The sequence below is a fragment of the Podarcis cretensis genome (genome assembly GCF_951804945.1).
Source record: "Podarcis cretensis genome assembly, chromosome: 2".
Classification (NCBI taxonomy): Eukaryota; Metazoa; Chordata; class Lepidosauria; order Squamata; family Lacertidae; genus Podarcis; species Podarcis cretensis.
This window is the reverse complement of record NC_137171.1, coordinates 84,424,841-84,442,291: the sequence shown is the minus strand read 5'-3', so window position 1 is coordinate 84,442,291 and position 17,451 is coordinate 84,424,841. Positions and strand designations below refer to the sequence as shown.

The window sequence follows — 17,451 nt, the reverse complement described above, 5'->3', positions numbered from 1 at the left end:
AAGTTCTTAAAGAAATGGGAGTGCCTGATCACCTCATCTGTCTCCTGAGAAATCTCTATGTGGGACAAGAAGCTACAGTTAGAACTGGATATGGAACAACTGACTGGTTCAAAATTGGGAAAGGAGTACGACAAGGCTGCATTTTGTCTCCCTGCTTATTTAACTTATATGTGCATGTGTAGAAACCCCCAAATTTTGTGTGGCTGAAATGCAGCCTCACAATCAAAAGTCAGCATCACAGCCATTGCTTCACCCAGTTTTGCCTCTGGTCCCATGCATTACCAGGATGAACCCAGGTCTTCTTGTGCCCACAGCCAAACAAAATAGTCTGTGCATTGACAGCAGTGAGCCCTCTGCAGCAATTAAGCTTTCCTAGAAAGAAAGAAGGAGAGAGATTTTTGAAAGACAGGATTTTAACTAAGGGCCAAATGACACACTGCATACAAATGTGTGATCGCAACACCCAATATCTACCTTGTTTGAGGAAAAGGAGATTTAGAAGAGGGAGACCCAGGGTCAAACCATATTTGGGCCCTTAAGTAATAGTAATAGTAGTGATTTGTGATTTTGTAGTGATTTGTGATTTTGATGACTACATCTAGCTACAACCCGATCCCTCCCACCTGCAAGTATAATCACTAAAGAGAATATTGTAGTTTGGGAGCAGTCATAGGTCAGTGGTAAAAACGCATGTTTGTATGCGTACATTCCCAGGTTGAGTCTCTAGCACAGGCTTCCTCAAACTCGGCCCTCCAGATGTTTTTTTGAGACTACAATTCCCATCATCCCTGACCACTGGTCCTGCTAGTTAGGGATCATGGGAGTTGTAGGCCAAAAACATCTGGAGAGCCGAGTTTGAGGAAGCCTGCTCTAGCATATCCATATTGTAGGATCCCATGTAGCAGGGCTGAGAAAGTTCCCACCATTAGCCATGCTACATCTGAAGAACCACAGGTTCCCCACCACCACCATTTTACAATCACTGAGTGAGGCTTTCTAGATAGATTATATCTGGAACCAAGGAAACAGGTCCTTTTTGTTGGTTACCCTGCACCTATGGAATTCCCTCTCCCAGGAAATACACATAGGCCCCAATAGGTAAAAAGGTAGCATGACTAAACCGCTTTGGTGCAACGGAACACTGTGACGGAAACCAGAGCGCACAAAGCTCAGCCCATTGCGGTGATTCGAACCATCAACCTTCTGATCGGCAAGCCCAAGAGGCTCAGTGGATTAGATCACAGCACCACCCGCTGTGACCTCGTTATTTGGACATGAACATGGAAGTTATTTTGGTCTGCTTTTTATTAATTGCTATGATAAATTAACTGCTGCTTCTCAATTTTCAGCAGGTATATTGCGGTTTTAAATGGGTGGGTAATATTTTATTTAGCCAGATGCAGCTTGTCACGCTGGCCACATGACCCGGAAGTGTCTTTGGACAGCACTGGCCCCCAGCCTCTTAAGCGAGATGGGCGCGCAACCCCAGAGTCGGACACGACTGGCCCGTACGGGCAGGGGTACCTTTACCTTTACTTTTTAATATTTTATTTACATGCTGCCCGTTGTCTGAAGAGCTGAGGGCGGTTCACAATATATTTTATGATGTTGATGATATGGTGTCAGTGCTCTTATGATATGATATATTGAATATGATATGAGAGTGCAATTGTCCTATGATGGAGTGGAATATACACAAAAAATGGATTCAGGGCAGCTAAATTAATTTATGGCAACTATGACAGTTGCAGCTCAAACCTGTGTATGCTTATTCAGAATCCAGTGCACAAAGGATTGGAGGCTTTTGTTTGTGATGGTATATTTTTATAAACATAACTGAATTGCCTTCAGCTGCATTATAAATATATAAACTGAAAACAACCATTGTAGGGGTGCTTGTTTCTTGAGCTCTTTAGCGTGACATGTTTGTTTCTTCTGTTTCTGAATGATAACCCTGAAGTCTACAAAGTGGCAGGGATCCAAATAGATATGTTAGGCTGGGGAACTCAAGGGTTTGGACATGCCCAATCATTTGTTTTGTTTTGAACAGAAGATCCCAATGCCATATCACAAACTGCTTTAAAATTCAAAAGAGATTTGCCATAAGCAAGAGGGATCTTGTTTGAGAAACACAATTACAAAGCCTTTCTGAGCATGCAGAATAAATTAAATGATTACTTCCATACAGGGTTACCTTTTCTAGACCCAAATAATAAAACCTTCCTTTCTGTAAGCAAATAAATAAAATAGTGAAGCTATTAAAATAAAATTTTAAGCTATTTTCCTAGTTGGAAAAGCCAAATATATATACATTGCAATTTACCCAGAAGCAAGTCCTACTGAATTCAGTAACACTTATTCTCAGGTATCTTAGGGTTCAGTTCAAACTATAACACTGACTATATTTGTAATTCTTGTTTGAATAAAATTAACACAGGAATGAATACAGAGCCCTGCTGGACCAGACTAAAGGCCTATCTAATTCAGCATCCAGATGCCTATGGGAAGCTCACAGGTACAGTGGTACCTCGGGTTAAGAACTTAATTCGTTCCGGAGGTCCATTCTTAAGCTGAAGCTGTTCTTAACCTGAGGTGCCACTTTAGCTAATGGGGCCTCCTGCTGCTGCTGTGCCGCCACCGCACAATTTCTGTTCTCCTCCTGAAGCAAAGTTCTTAACCCGAGGTACTATTTCTGGGTTAGCAGAGTCTGTAACCTGAAGCGTCTGTAACCCGAGGTACCACTGTATGGCATAAGAGCAATAGCTTCCTGCTGTTGTTCCCCAGTGACAGGATATTCTGATACACCCTGCCTCCGATTCTGATGGTAATTTATAGCTATCAGAATTAGTCACTGCTACTTATCCCCCATGAATTTGTCTTTTCAAGGCATTCAGTTAGTGGCCATCACAACAAGTGAATAATATGTACGTTTTGCAACTGCCAATTTTTGTAATCAGGTTTATACACCCAAATAAAAAACATTGTATGAGAAGCCTGGCTCAGGCTGCAACACTAAATGCTCTTACTTCGAGCAAGCTTCATTGGAGTTGTGAGTAAACATGCTTTGGATCACAGTCTCTGACACAACCTTAGCACATTCTGTAGGAGTTAAAGGTTCTCATAGTCAAGAGTAGCCCCCTATAGGCAGCTTTAATTTCACACTGTTCCATCGCTTATACAGTATAAGTAATTTAATTGTAAAACCTACAAAGGCTAGAATGTACATTTGATTAAAATGCATTTTCTATTTGCAGTAGAAACATCTACAAGGGACACATTCCAGATAAAATATGTTATTAGCATCATTTGTGAAAGCTTCCCTAGAATATAAGTCTAGATTGAAGAGAGAGAAAACATAGATGTGTGCTTTAAGGCACTAATCTAACTAGTTTTAATCTAGCTAATAATTAGAATGCAATTAATGGTTACATAATGCTAAAGGTTGTCAGTACCTTTATCCCCAAGAAATAGACCTACCAGGAGACATAGTGAGTTGCAATTTCCTGGTTTGTTTTCATGTGCATGTTCATTCCTGGAAAATACGTCAAAGCTCTTTTTTAACCTTTACCATGTAAAATGAAAGAAATCAATAAATTATTAGAGCTCTTCCTCAGAGCTAACTATCAGAGCAACTATTCAATGTTTAATTCAATCATCTGTTTGTTGAAAAATTGATACAGCTAATCTTTGACGCTCCAGATGAAAGTTCTGTAATGTGATTGTAAAACTTACATTAGTTAGTGTAGAATTAAAAAAATCACTTTACAGAATATGCATGGGGGGGGACACCCTCTTTTGGTGTCTTGTGAAACTGCCCTAACACCTTTACATTGGTGATAAACAAAATGCCCCCCCCCCCCATCTGGCTCTCAGAGCAGGTCTATATAATCATGTATGTGCTTGGCTAGCCAATCATTTATATTAGTTAATGACCCAATTTTGCACTGAGGAAAGCAAGAAAGCCAGAAGTATTGGCTCTGTCTTAGGGAAACTGTGCAGCTATGTGGTACGGCATCGGGTTTGCATGCAGAAGCTCCCAGGTTCAATCCCTAGTATTATTTTTTATTATTACTATTATTTATTAAGTTTTTATTTCACCCCTCACCCGAAGATCTCAGGGTGGTTTACAATATAAAAATACATACCATAATAACAAATAAAAACAATACCCCTCTATAGTTTAAAAGGCCATAGATTATTTAATTAGCCAAAGGCATGGGATAAGAGGAATGTTTCTGCCTGGTCCCTAAAGATGTGTAATGATGGTGCTAGGCGAGCCTCCCTGGGGAGAGCATTCCAAAGTGGGGAGCCACCACAGAAAAGGCTCGTTCTCATGTTGCCTCCCTCTGGACGTCTCATGGAGGAGGCACACAAGGAAGGTCCTCATATGATGATTGCAGTTTCCAGGTCAGTTCATACGGGGAGAGGCGATCTGAGGCATCTCCAAGTTGGTTTGGGAGAGACCGCAGTCTGAAACCCTGGACAGCTCTACATCACAAAATTCAGAGAAGTGCAGATTTTGAAGGATGGCTATGTTTTGGTTCTCATATTCCTTTGAGAAGTGCAAATTAGGTAGTATCTCGCTAAAATGCAAACAAAGTTAAATTTCTCCCCCCATCCCAAATCCTAGTGCCTGCTATTTGTGTCAGGAGAAAAGCTCCCATTGGTGCCAGATCAGATACAATTTCAGTGATACTCTAGGCTTGGGTGCAGATCTGTGACAGGGATCTTATGGAGTGTAGAAAAAAAAGTTCATAGCAGTTGCATAGATGCATCCCAAATCAAAGAGTAGTATAGCAGCGGAAAGGATGGAATTTACCCATCCCCACATGAGTATTAAAAATTGCACCTTCAAATTGGGGAGGGAAATATATGTGTCAATATATATTCAGGATCAATTCCTGCAGTTAAAGATGTAACGTATTTTATAAACCACCCAGAAAGCTTAAAGGGTAATAAAAAGCTTTGTTTGCTGTTATTTTGAAAGTTCCTTTGTAAGTTGCTTTGGAAAACCCTTTGAGAACAGAAGAGCAAGATAGCAAATACTGTACCCTAAATAAACAAATGTGGGTTGCACATGAATTATGCAGTTAGAATTCTGCTTAATGTTCCTGGTTGCAAATATAGAAAAGAAGTGTAGTTATTCTGGCTTCATTAAGGCAAAATCAAAATCGTTTGTGTGTGTGTGTCTATAATACCAGAATGGGGAAGAGAAGCCTGCCTCAGTGCGTGGGACTGGATCAGATGTCATGACCTTAAAGTGCTTCCCAGCCTTACGCCAACAAAGTTGCCGTTTTAAAGGGCCTTGAGCTAAATATAACCGGAGAAGCGCCTGGAACGCTCTATGGCTGGGTATTCAGGGTGGGGAAAAGGCAGATTTGAAAGTATGCGTAGGAAAACTCCTTCCCCTGAGGGTCTGTACCACCAACCCAGTGAACATAGCATATTCTTTGGGAGAGTTGTTTAAAAAAAAAATCCTTGAAGAAGCTTCCTACACCCCCTCCAAAGACGGACTAAATACTCTCCCTCCTCCCTGCGGCCGCTAAAGGGCTATTCTCCTCCCCTCTGCTTGTCTCCACCCCTATGATGCTCGTTTGGACTCTTCCACCTCCCTCTTCTCGGTCTGCTGTGGACGTTCCCATAGCGGAGCGGGAGGGGGGGAGGTTAGGGGCGGCCGCGGCCCCAGAGACCCGCGTCACGTGGCCCTCCCTCGGGGTTTCTGGCAGAACCGGCTGCACGGCGGCTTAGGGCGAAAGTGAGGGGGAATCCGGCTGCTGCTCGGGTGCCGGCGGCCGTTTCGGTGCGGCGCCGCCAATCGCCATGTCCCTGCGGAAGCCGGGCGATGGCGGCGGCGGAAGCGCGAGGCGGGCGGGCTCCCCGGAGGAGGCTCGGGAGCTCCCGGAATGCGCGCCGGGCGGGCGCCTGATGCCGCTGCTGCCTTGGGACCGCTTCTCGGCCTGGCTGCACTGCGTGTGCGTGGTGGGCTTCGACCTGGAGCTCGGGCAGGCGGTGGAGGTGAGCGGGGAAGGGACGGGGAAGCCCGCCCGCCCGTCCTCCCAACCAGGAGAGATGCGGCGGGTTCTGGCTGCAGGTGGGGAGGAGGGCAGGCAAAGGCGGGGATGGCTCGTTTCCTTTGCCCGGGGGCTGACACGGGTCGTGGAAACGCCGCTCCCCAAGGATGGAGTGGAGACCCTCCCGGCATCTCCCCGGGGCGCTGCGGGTCGGTCGCCAGCTCTTGTCTTTTGCGCCAGGCTGTCTTTGTTGATACAGGGGCTCTTAATCGCTTTTTTTGGAGCATTATTCAGGATAATAGTACTGCTGCTTCCCGAGAAGAGGGTGTCTCTATTTGTTCCCCCGTTTGCTGGTCTTGCTCCGCGTAATAATAGCAAAAGCAGACGCGTGTAACGTGTTTTGAAATGTGCGGAGTTTGGGCGGCTCTCCTTTTATCAGCTGCTGTTGCTCTCAAGAGCTTCTACTTTCCTTATCGCTAGAGGCTCCGTTGTTTGGAAAGCGGGAAAGGAGGCTGCTTCATTAAGGAAAGTGATAGCAAAAGAAATAAAATAAAAAACAGCGCTCTTGTTACAAGTTCCTTCAAGATTGGCTTGTTTGAGAAAAGTAGCTACTGTATTCCGCCCAGATTCCCTTCCCAAGTACCTTTTTAGTCCAAGATTTGTTTTTCATGTATCAAATGTAATATGTGACTGGAGGCAAAATACAAGGTTAATTGTGATATTTGGGTCTTATAATTTTCCTCATCAGTTGTCCAAAAAACTCAGTCATAAAAATTAGATAACTCTAAACCACCCTAACAGCTCTGTGAGGCAAGTTAAGCTTGGGAGACATGGGGTGGACTTCAGCATGTGCAAGCATTGCATCTTTCTGGATGGAATGATCCCGGTGCCTTTTTTCTCATGACGCAGTCAATTTGGGGGCACACAGGAGGAAGAGAAAAGGGAGGCTGTGTTGTGCAAGTGAAAGTCCTTGGGCTTCCACTGATGGGGTGCATTAGGAGGAGGCAGCTGAGGGTGATAAGCCCAAGGCTATACTTCATTGCTGAGGATCATTACACTGTGAGCTTCATTGTAAAGGGCCACTACAGTACAGTTGACACAGCATCATGGTATATTAGTGTTTGTTCAGTGAGCCTGGAAAGTGTAAAAGCCATATCTTAACTCAAGTGAGGGGCAAGTCTGTTCTGCAATAGTTTTTGCTGGAGTTCGGTTCATATCCAGTGCACATAAGACACTGTCATCTATCTACATGCACCCTGATATTCAGTTTTCATTGGCCTTCACCAGTTTGGATTAACTAAGGGGGTGATTATTTAATTGTTTATAATCCACACTTTCATAAAATATATCAAGGCAGCTTACAATTAAAAAAATAGAATCATAGAATTGTAGAGTTGGAAGGGACCCTGAGGATCATCTAGTCCAACTCCCTGCAGTGCAGGACTATGCGGCTGCCCCATACAGGAAGCAAGCCTGCAACCTTGGTGGTATCAGCGCAGTGCTGTAGCCAGCTGTGCTATCCAGCTACAATAAAGGCAGTCTACAAATATCCATAAAACATAAGGAAACGTATCAATAAAACATCAGTAGATACTGGCTGATTAAAAATAAAAAAATCATATTCTGAAGGCTTGTCTAAAGAGTACAGTTGATAGAAGACTTCTGAAAGAAGGTAGGGACGGATCCTGCCACATCTTTAGAGGTAAGGAGTGTCACAGGGCACATAAAAGACTTAGTTCCTATGTGTGATTTGTGTTTTCTGAACTCCAATCATGTTAAGATATACATAATAGATTACAGCTGGTCCCAAACTTTTTACTCTGGGGGGGGGGGGAAGTATCCTGTAAAATAATGGATTCTATAACTAATGTATTTGGAATAGATTAAGTATGATAATCCAGTTTAACAAAATTGTGCGTGTCTTATGATCATAGACCACAGTCCCGAGTTCCAAATCTATTCATGTAGCAGCCCCGCCCCGCCCGCCCGCCCGCCAAAGAACCAATTAACTTAGGGTATTTTCATTTGTTTATTTTTTACCTCTTGCTAGCAGCGGCTGAAAGAGAAAGAACCTCCAGTTGTTTGTCTCCTCTTGAGAAAATTAGCATGCAATGGTCATTGGAGTGTTAAATTTGAATCTAGAAAACCCAAGATGTGTATTCCTGCCCAGCTATGAAGCTCACTATTTAACCTTGAAACAAGTCTATAATAACAGCAAGAAACAACAAAAAGAGTAGCTTTGCAGGTGTGGACTAGATTGGGTCCCTTCCAACTCTACAATTCTTTCATTCTAGTAGTATTGTATATTTAAGAAATTATAAATAACTAAAACGTGATAACTGCATATATGTCTCTCTGGCTCCTTGAAGGAATAGGTGATTCAAATGAACTAAATTAATGCGTTTCACACGTCAGAAATGTAAACCTGTGGCTGTATTCAAAAGTAAGTTTTAGATTCTTCAAACATTTTAAAAATGCACTGTGGCACTTTCCATTTAAATACTGGTATCCTTTTAGATCCCTCTGTAGAATTGAAAGCTGACAAATTCCAAAGCAAACACACTTTTAGCCTCAGCTAGCCTATATACATCCGGCACATTATCTTGAACTCCTTAAAATGATAATGTGTGGTAAGCAGAGTTGAGGAAGTAGATGACCTCCCCCAACCACTGTGGGCAATTTTGACAGGTGGGTGCAGCCACTAACCTGTCAGTTACCTGACATCAGGTGAAGCTTTTTTCTTTGCCTGTGCTGTTTGAAATCAAACCATGTGGGCAAAAGGAACAAATTTTGCACATATTCCTGATCAGCTGATGGTCAGTTCCTGCAAACTCTGCTTCCTTTGCCATTGCACTTTGAAACCACATTTCATGGGCAAAGGCACAATGCTTTGTAGGCACAGAGAGTCAGCTCATCAGGAATGGCTGCAAACCCTGCAATCATTAGGTCTAGGGCAGGTGAGTGTCTAGCTAGGCTCATGGACTGGAAGTTCCCTAGAACTAATGTTAACTAATGAACATCCAAAAGACAAAATGCTTGCAAGCCATTATTCTGATCGGTAAACTGAAATCTTGTAATGCAATATGGTCTTTTTGGTTCAGTTTAGAGTGACTGTCTTTGAAACTATGGAGGTTTGGAATGTACACAATCTCTTTGATGTTAATCCCTTCCTCCATTTCTAGGTTGGTCTAACTGTGATAGCTGAATCAGGCAAAAGGTTAATGGTAACCTCCAAAAAATTATTTATAACTATTATTTTAAATCGGTTTACAAGGCATTTGTAGGATAGCACTAACCATCGTTGCCTTCTTTCGAGATCATGGAGAGCTATGGCTTGAGCAACTTGCAAATTAAGGAGGGAAATGGTAAGCGAGAGGGGAGTCTTTGGCACATTCCTGATCCCTAATCTGCAGTTGAGCTATAGCATGTATTATCAGTTGAAAGTATGCTATAATATAAGAAAGATATAAATGGATATAAGTGTAACAGGTTCAGCTCATCTGCACAGAGCTATAAATAGCTGAAAAGAGTTCTTTGTGTTCCAGGTAATACCATGTACCTTGGAAGGTAAGGCATTGTGATTTATTAACAAAAATGGATGATATAAGCAGGAATGAACAGGCCAAAAATGTTTGCAGGGAAATGCATGGAGTTTGTTCCTGATGTTCCCTGGATATCGTTGCTGCCTTTATGTAATGGATTGGATTTTGAACTTTCCAAATGCTGTTTGCAGTGTAAAGTGAAGGGACTGGTCAAGGGAAAAAAATCTATTGGATGTATGCAAACCCTTGCAATGCTGCTGTGAATAAACCTTGAAATCTCTAGATGGGGGCTACTGTCTATAAGTGCATACCCCACCATTTATGAGAATATGTGGTCACAGGTATGCTAGTGCATATAACTTTGCACAATTCGTAATGCTGGTAGATTGCACCATCTTTTTGTTGACCAATGCAAGTTTTATCATTTGCAGGTAATACATCCTCAACATGCAAAACTTACAGATAAAGAGGTGAGTAGAAGTTTTAAAATACATTTACGATGGCGCTTTTCTCCTGCCAAAATGTAACTTCTATTTTTCTCCCCTAGAAAACCAATATTTGCTATTTGTCTTTCCCAGATTCCAATTCAGGTAATTATTTATTAGATATTCATGCTGTACGCATATGAAAAATGAAATGCTTCTGTTAACTGTACTGTTAATACCATTGTCATTCTAATTAATGTTCAATTTCATTAAGTGCATGTGATAGGAAAAAACTAAACACTTATTGTTTGTCCTACATGGAGAATTCAAATCAAGGCTGGCATAGCTGAGGGGTCTGAGTATCTGGCCCTTCAGGGTATCTGCAGGGCTTTGGGTCCTTTGGATTCAAAGTTGCTGTGGCACTACCCCATTTCAGGACTTTCCACTAGCTGCCACCAGCAGCTGAACAGCCAGCAGTAGCTCTCTCAATGACGGAGTAAAGCAGCCATCAACATCCTGGGGTGGGGTGGAAGGTTACGATTGCACTGTAGAACTCCGTACTGCTGTTGGCGGGGGGGGGGGGGGGGACGGGACTCCAAAATTAAGCACTTTGAAGTCCCATTGATTTTAAACACTTGCTTAAATGTCTGAATGAAATCAATGGGACTTCAAAGTGCTTAACTTTGACTGGATTACATCCAGTATGTAGAAGGATTTGCAAGTGTTAAAGTGAGATATGAGATATGAATTAATTAACGCAGTCTCATGTATAGGTATCAAATACATGTTCAGCTCTGATCTTTTTTTTTTTTGTTAAAAAAAGTAACAAAGTAAATTCAAGCAAAATAAAACATTTCAAACTGGACGCCCCATGGATAGGATTTGAAAAAATAGCACTCAGTAGTGAACAGCATTTTTTCCCTTTATCACTTTGCAATAGTCTGTGATATTTTCAGTGTGGTTGGTTTTGGGCAATTCCAGACTCCCATTGCATAACTAGGTGCTTATCTACAAGTACATTACAGAAAGCCAGCAACTTACGCACATTTCGCTTGTGCACATTCAGCTTTATGGCAATTTTAAAAATGAGAAAAACTGGAAAGGGGGCAAGATTCTGGGAATAATGACTTTGACAATCCCACCTGCCATTGCACTCAGTGTGTTTTGACTATACATGATTTTGGCTTTAGGTGCAATCTCCAGAACATAAGCCCTGCGTAGGTTGGGGACTACTGTACATGCTTTTCATGTTGGAACATCAAAAAGAAATAAATTCTTTTAAATTATGAGGTGGTTAAGTTTGGCTGTTTTATTTATTTGTTTTTAAATGTTCAGCACCTATATTGTACTTGCTTTTTCTTTATGAAAACAGGTATCACCAACCTTAGTCATAATCTCATTGTTGTTCAGAATCAGCACTGTTGATTCAGTTCTCACATTTCTTTTTATGTTTTTGGTTACATAATATACGTATGTTTGGAGGTTCCCTGGGTGTGGTGGTAGGACATGGCAGAGCACGCTGATGGCAAAAGAGTATGGATCTGGAATTCCTAGGTATGAGCAGAAATGGGCCGTGAATCTGGCGGAAACATAGTCCGGCCTGTGCATCAGCCTGCCTCCCCATGCTGTGCTGCCTAATGGACAATCATTCCAACGAATGTGTGCTTTCTATTTTAGAGAGCAATTTGGTATACTACTAGCTACATTTGTGCTATTCTTTCTTTCGAAGCAAATGGGCTAGAGGCCTATTTTGTCGTTGTTGTTTTCTAAGCTGGTTTTCTTTTCTTTTTATAAAGGAAAGGGTTGAGAGACACTGGCCTGCATAGGTCCTTCCATGATTTTGGCCCTGGCCAAACCAATAATTAACTTTTATAATTTTGTATTTTATTTCACCTTTTGTAATCCTGCACTCCATCACATGGAAAGTTTTCCTCTTTATAGTCTCTAAGTACTGAAGTTGCTTTTTGCCTTAGAATTGGATAATCAGTTCCCTGTGATGTAGTAGCCAATTTGTATGATACTGCATTAACAATGTTCTGGGGAATCTTGATCAAATTACATGTAACTCTCCTATTCAATTTATTGTTGAATAGTACTTTCAAGACACATTATTAGCTACAGCTTTTTATACCAGTATTGCAACAAAAATCAGTTAGTTACAACTTGTGTTTCCCTTTAAAGTTGATTTCCCACCCCAAGAATCAAGGTCTCTATGATTGCTCTTTAGCAAAACAATAACCTGTTTTGGATCAGCATTTTACTGAAGGAAGAGCCTGGTTTGCTTCTATAATTTCTTAATATTGAGCTAATGTTACAGTTAAATATTAACTGGAGAACCTTAGAGATGGAAATTTGAGTATGAATATGGAATTTTGGGAATCAATTTGTAGTGTAAATAATTTTAACCTTAAATGATGAGCTTTTACCCTTATGTGTACATTTTTGTTGTCCCATAGCTTTTTTCTGAATATTAAAAAAAAAAATCAAATGTATTTTTTAAAAAATGCCTATACACATGCCCCAAAGATTGCCCAGCCCATTGGATAAATAGTTCAAAGTCCAGCTCTTGTACTAAGATAGTGTATATATATCCTTGCAGTTCTTAATCAATATCTTGTTTAGCTTAGCATTATCACTATATAAACCAGCAAGTACTTAATACTCTTTGTTCTGCTTCTGAAGTGTAGAGCATGGAAAACAGAATGGTCATTATTCTGAGCCACTGGCAATAAGAGATGGGAGAAACAATCATGTTTTTTTGTAGAAGTTTAAACAGTTTATCTACTTCTGTTTTATTTGTAATTACTCCATTATGGCATATCTGGTATAGCTCCAGCTCTGGCATATGAGATACAAATTTGTTGGTATTTCCTAAACCTTGTTCAGGTAAAATTTTCCCGTGCCACTGGATCCACAGTTTTAAATTGCATGGATTTAAATATGGTGCTTCCTAGTTGCTGCAGAGAGTGCAAGTTTAGTTGCTTTAACACAGGGGTCAGCAAACTTTTTTGCGAGGGGGCCGGTTCATTGTCCCCCAGTCCTTTTGGTGGGGTGGGCTGAGTGCGCAGGGTGGAGGGGGCTTCTCTCTCTCCCCCTCTCTCCCCCAGCCCTCCCCTCCCCCTGCCTACCTTCTCCACCGCTCTGCCTGCCGTTGGGAGCCAGCGCCAGCGCCTCTCCTTTCTGTGCCAGCTTTCCCCAGGTGGGCGGTGAGGCTTCCTATTAAAGCCCAGCCCCCTTCCTCCGCAGGGCAGGGAGAAGCCAGCAAGAGGGAGGGAGGAGGCACCGGTGCTGTGTGCATGAGGGAAGGAGGGGGGAAATTGTGAAAAAAATGGCAATCACGCCGATCCAAGTGGCAACTCCAGAACCGTCCGCAGGCCGGATCCAGAGGGCAGTTGGGCCTGATCCAGTCTGCGGACCTTAGTTTGCCCACCCCTGCTTTAACAGGTAATAATACCGTGGCAGCTCTCGACAATCTCCCTTTAAGCACAGAATGTAAGCCGGGCAATGGGACAGGAAGCCACACCACATTAATACTGCCTGTGGAAACTTTGCAGAACTAAGACAGGAGCTTTATCATGACTCATTTTCAACTATTCAAACCATTAGCCCGTTTTCCTGTGGTTTGGACAGCAATGGTAGGAACTCCAGTACTGTTCAACCTCTAATGCATATTAGTGTAGACAGGCAGGAATGGACCCACTCTTGGTGTATACTAAGCATGTGTATTGTGTGTGCACTCTCTCTTTCTGCCAAGAGAGGAAAGTTAGAATTTGCAAAAGCCATAGTATGCTGCTATATTAGTTTAATGGAGAAGCACAGCATCCTGCTTCGGCTGTCCCAGTATGGGTGCTCTCTCTGTCTTTCAAAAGAAAACAGCACAGCTACACCAGACCTTTGTCTTTCTCCTACTGATGCACTCTAGCTGCTGTTAGACACAAAATGACGGGACATTTCAGTAAATGTATTTATTGATTGTATTTACTTTGTGTGTGTGTGTGTGTCCCCCCCCCCCATTTCCTTTTGGCTTAGGTTGCCTTGGAGACACACAATTTTGTTTTAGATTTCGACAGTCTTCTAGCAGAAAGCTTTCATGGCATTGTCTACTGGACCAGTTTGACAGAGACCTACCCATTTACTTGAAGGTTGGGAAAGTAGCTTATCTTCACTTGGCCAAACATTATACTGTAGTGCTTTTCTGTAACTGGCAAGCAAGTATTGCGTTGATACTTCATAATGAAACTGTGAGGTCCATTCTGAAACTTGTTCTTCAAGAGGCACCGCTCAGCAAATAGCTGGTGGTGTACTGAGTCATGTAACTTCTAATGATCAACATATTATTTCTGGTGGCATGGAAATATTAGCTATTATAGCATATTTAATCTTCCGCAAATACTTCCATCCCTTGGAAATTTGTTTTCAGTGTTCCTATGTACAGTGTTTTCAAATGTTCTGTTTTGGGGAAACCCTTACTTTGTCAGTTTGTCTGCCAAATAATTCCTGATTATTGCAGAGGAGTATCTATGGTGAACATTCAGTTGTGTATCAGTTGACCATAAAGCAGCAATGGGGAACCTGTGATCCTCCAGACATTGCTGGACTCCAACTCCCGTTATCTCTGAGTATTGGTTATGCTGGCTGGGGCTGAAGGGCCACAGGTTTCCTATACATGCCCTAGAATACATTCAGCACACCCCTATGGTTGCAAAATGCAGAGGGTTCCAGGAACACCAAGTTGTAAACCATTATTGTTTACTATTGGTAACCTATTCAAGCCTTTAAGAGAATTTAAATCTCAGTAGTTTGAATGATTAGTATATTTATTTGAAAGTTTATTTTATTTTAAATATAGTTAGAATCACAGCCCAAGTTAGATGGAGGCATTTTTTATTTCATAGCAGGCTTGCTTTTATTTGCCTCCTTTCTGTGTTCAGATTCCTAGTTATAAAAATATAGCTAAACTATGCAAAGATGTTTTCAACAATCTCGGAAAACATTTGCTTCTAAGTTATAACAATGGATTTTCTTACCTTTCATATTCAGATGAGTTGAAGACTTAAGTATTTTTACAGTGCCATATATAGCATTAAGTAAAATGAAATATGGAAACTGATTCTCTTATGAGGAGGCTTATTCTCATTTTATTTTTGTACATAATTGACTCATCCCTAAAGTTGAAATATTGCTCAGAAAGTATAAAGTATTATGGAATGTATTTGTTTTTTAAAAACAGTAAAGGTTTTGGTTTCTTTACAGAAGGATCCTGCATATTTTTATGGTTATGTATATTTCAGACAAGTACAAGACAAAACCTTAAAAAGAGGCTACTTCCAGAAGGTAATCTAGTTTTGGAAAGAAATAAGTTCTGTTGAAATCATATAATGTGTTTAAGAATGAGAGGTGAATGCCCTTAGTCTTGGCTGTTAATTTTCAGACTAAAACCAGCATGCATAAATGCAAAGTAATATATCCAATGTACAGTCTTGGAGAGAAGTAAGTAAAGGAATCATTGGATTACAAATTGTGTAGTTGATTCGCTGGATTTACTGTTGACAATCTGGTTTATTTCCATATTTGCTTTTTGGCCCGCCCACCCCCAATGTAGTGAACAACATATTTAATCTCTCCCTTTTTTAGATCTAGTTATGCACAAGTTTCCAAATGCATGTTAGTAGAAAAACCTTGAACCCCCAGGGGGAAACACAGGGCAGGGGGATATTGCAACTTGACATGGGGGACAGTGGCATTGCAAGGGGGGGAGGCCATGCGCCCTGGGTGCCATGTCTAGGGGGGTGACAAGAAGATACCCCACGGGCAGAGGATCCTGCCACTGTCCGTGTGGTTTTCGAGTGGCACGAGCGGCAAACCGCTACATACAACACATGTGCGGTGTTGCACGCATGTGCTGTATGTAGCAGCGACGCACATGCGTTGTATGTAGTGGTTTGCCGCCGCCGCCGCCCCGAGCACTGTATGGACAGTGGTGGGATCCCTCCGCCACTGCTGCAACTGCAAGCATAGGATCCCGCTACCATCCATACGGCGCTTGGACGGCGCTGGCAGCAAACTGCTACATACGTCGTACGTAGCCACGCCACGCATGCGTCGTACATAGTGGCACAACGCGTGCACAGCCAGCGGTTTGCCCCACCCCGGGTGTCGGTTAGCCTTTGTTCGCCCCTGATGGGGGATTGGTAAACAGGGAGAGATTGCCACCCATCCCTGCTGATGCTTTGCTCAAAATCACAGTCTTCCCAGTTTGCCCCATGGACTTTCTCCGCATTTAAGACATTGTCACATAATAGGTGCATCATGTAGGTTAGGAACAATGTTACTGCTTGTAGCAGAATAAAAAATAACAGCTAATTATAGGCATTATAAGTATTTAGTGAGGAACTGATGCTTAATTTATAACTCTAAATACCAGTACTGGCTTGAGGAAAGATTAATTTTAGATTATTTTCTTTCTCCTGTACTAGTCCTTGGTTCTGATCAGCAAGCTGCCTTATAGCCACATTTTTCACACTGTGCTTGGAAAAATTGCACCTGAATATTTTGAAAAAAACGAACCTTTATTGGAAGCAGGTTGGTAATATTGTTGCAAATTACAGTTAACTGCACATTTGTGCCGTTCTGGGGACCTTTTAAAGTTGCAGTGCACTATGAATATATGACATTCAGATGGTGGGGGGGGGATGCAGCCGAGAAGATCAGTAGGTTGGAAGGTGTTTATTCATGTGTGGGTTGCCAGTTTGCCCGCTGAGAAGCCATATGGCATAACAGAAGCTGTAGCCTTGGTCAGGGTGGGTTGTTGATAGGTCTCATAAACCACAAATCTTAAGAGATATTTGTTAAGGAAGGGTTTGTTGTTGTTTTTACATGCAAATCCTATTGCTTTATTATTATTTTTCAGCTTGTAGCGATATTGATCGATGGCCACCACCAGTCCCAGGAAAAACCTTACATTTGCCTATTATGGGCATTGTAATGAAGGTAATGCTGAACCTCTTCCCTTCTTGTTTGCTGTATGAATTCATGCTGTGGCTTTGTAACAATGCAATGAACATTTTTCAAAACCGTAGTCCCTGTATGTTTGCGTTGATTTTATACTTGTGAGGTTCACATAATGGATAGGAGCAGAGGGTGTATTTGTTTAGAAGGGATATGTATGAAAATTCTGGTATTCTAGAACTTGAATTTCCTCCATCATATTTAGACTTGTCAGCATGTGTTTCTTTATTCTCCTGAAGCTGGATTTCAGTGGGAGTAATTTAAACATGTAATTTACACTGACCTATTGAAATCCATATTACTGAAGAGTATTTATTTAGACCAGGCCCATAGCTGCACTCATGAAATGGACATTGTGTTAGTATTTACTTAATTTTAAAAAACACAGAAGTAAATTAACTTCTCTGTTATTGCTCTTAAGTAATTAATAGTGGCTTCAGTATGTCTCCTTGTTTGTTCTTTGTA

The 17,451-nt window shown here is 41.8% G+C and overlaps 1 protein-coding gene and 1 long non-coding RNA gene across 3 annotated transcripts in view; one reads left to right on the top strand and one right to left on the bottom strand.

Annotated features, from left to right (window-relative positions):
* Positions 1 to 174: 174 nt before the first annotated feature.
* LOC307209909 lies at positions 175 to 5,531 on the bottom strand. Its single transcript, XR_013835786.1, has 3 exons — positions 5,199 to 5,531; positions 3,478 to 3,532; positions 175 to 372 (listed from the first exon to the last, which is right to left on the bottom strand). It is a non-coding gene; the product is annotated as an uncharacterized lncRNA (long non-coding RNA).
* A 111-nt stretch (positions 5,532 to 5,642) lies between these two features.
* Positions 5,643 to 17,451, top strand: part of DENND6A (DENN domain containing 6A) — a 27,808-nt gene continuing 15,999 nt past the window's right edge. Inside the window, exons 1-7 of one of the 2 annotated variants that reach the window (XM_079967020.1) lie at positions 5,643 to 6,015; positions 9,985 to 10,023; positions 10,101 to 10,143; positions 14,008 to 14,120; positions 15,232 to 15,312; positions 16,455 to 16,560; positions 16,889 to 16,968. In XM_079967020.1, the coding sequence (XP_079823146.1) occupies positions 5,821 to 6,015; positions 9,985 to 10,023; positions 10,101 to 10,143; positions 14,008 to 14,120; positions 15,232 to 15,312; positions 16,455 to 16,560; positions 16,889 to 16,968 (657 nt within the window). In that variant the 5' untranslated portion in view covers positions 5,643 to 5,820. Of the gene's footprint in view, positions 6,016 to 9,251; positions 9,377 to 9,984; positions 10,024 to 10,100; positions 10,144 to 14,007; positions 14,121 to 15,231; positions 15,313 to 16,454; positions 16,561 to 16,888; positions 16,969 to 17,451 lie in introns of those variants that run through there. The other variant, XM_079967021.1, reaches the window with a different exon arrangement.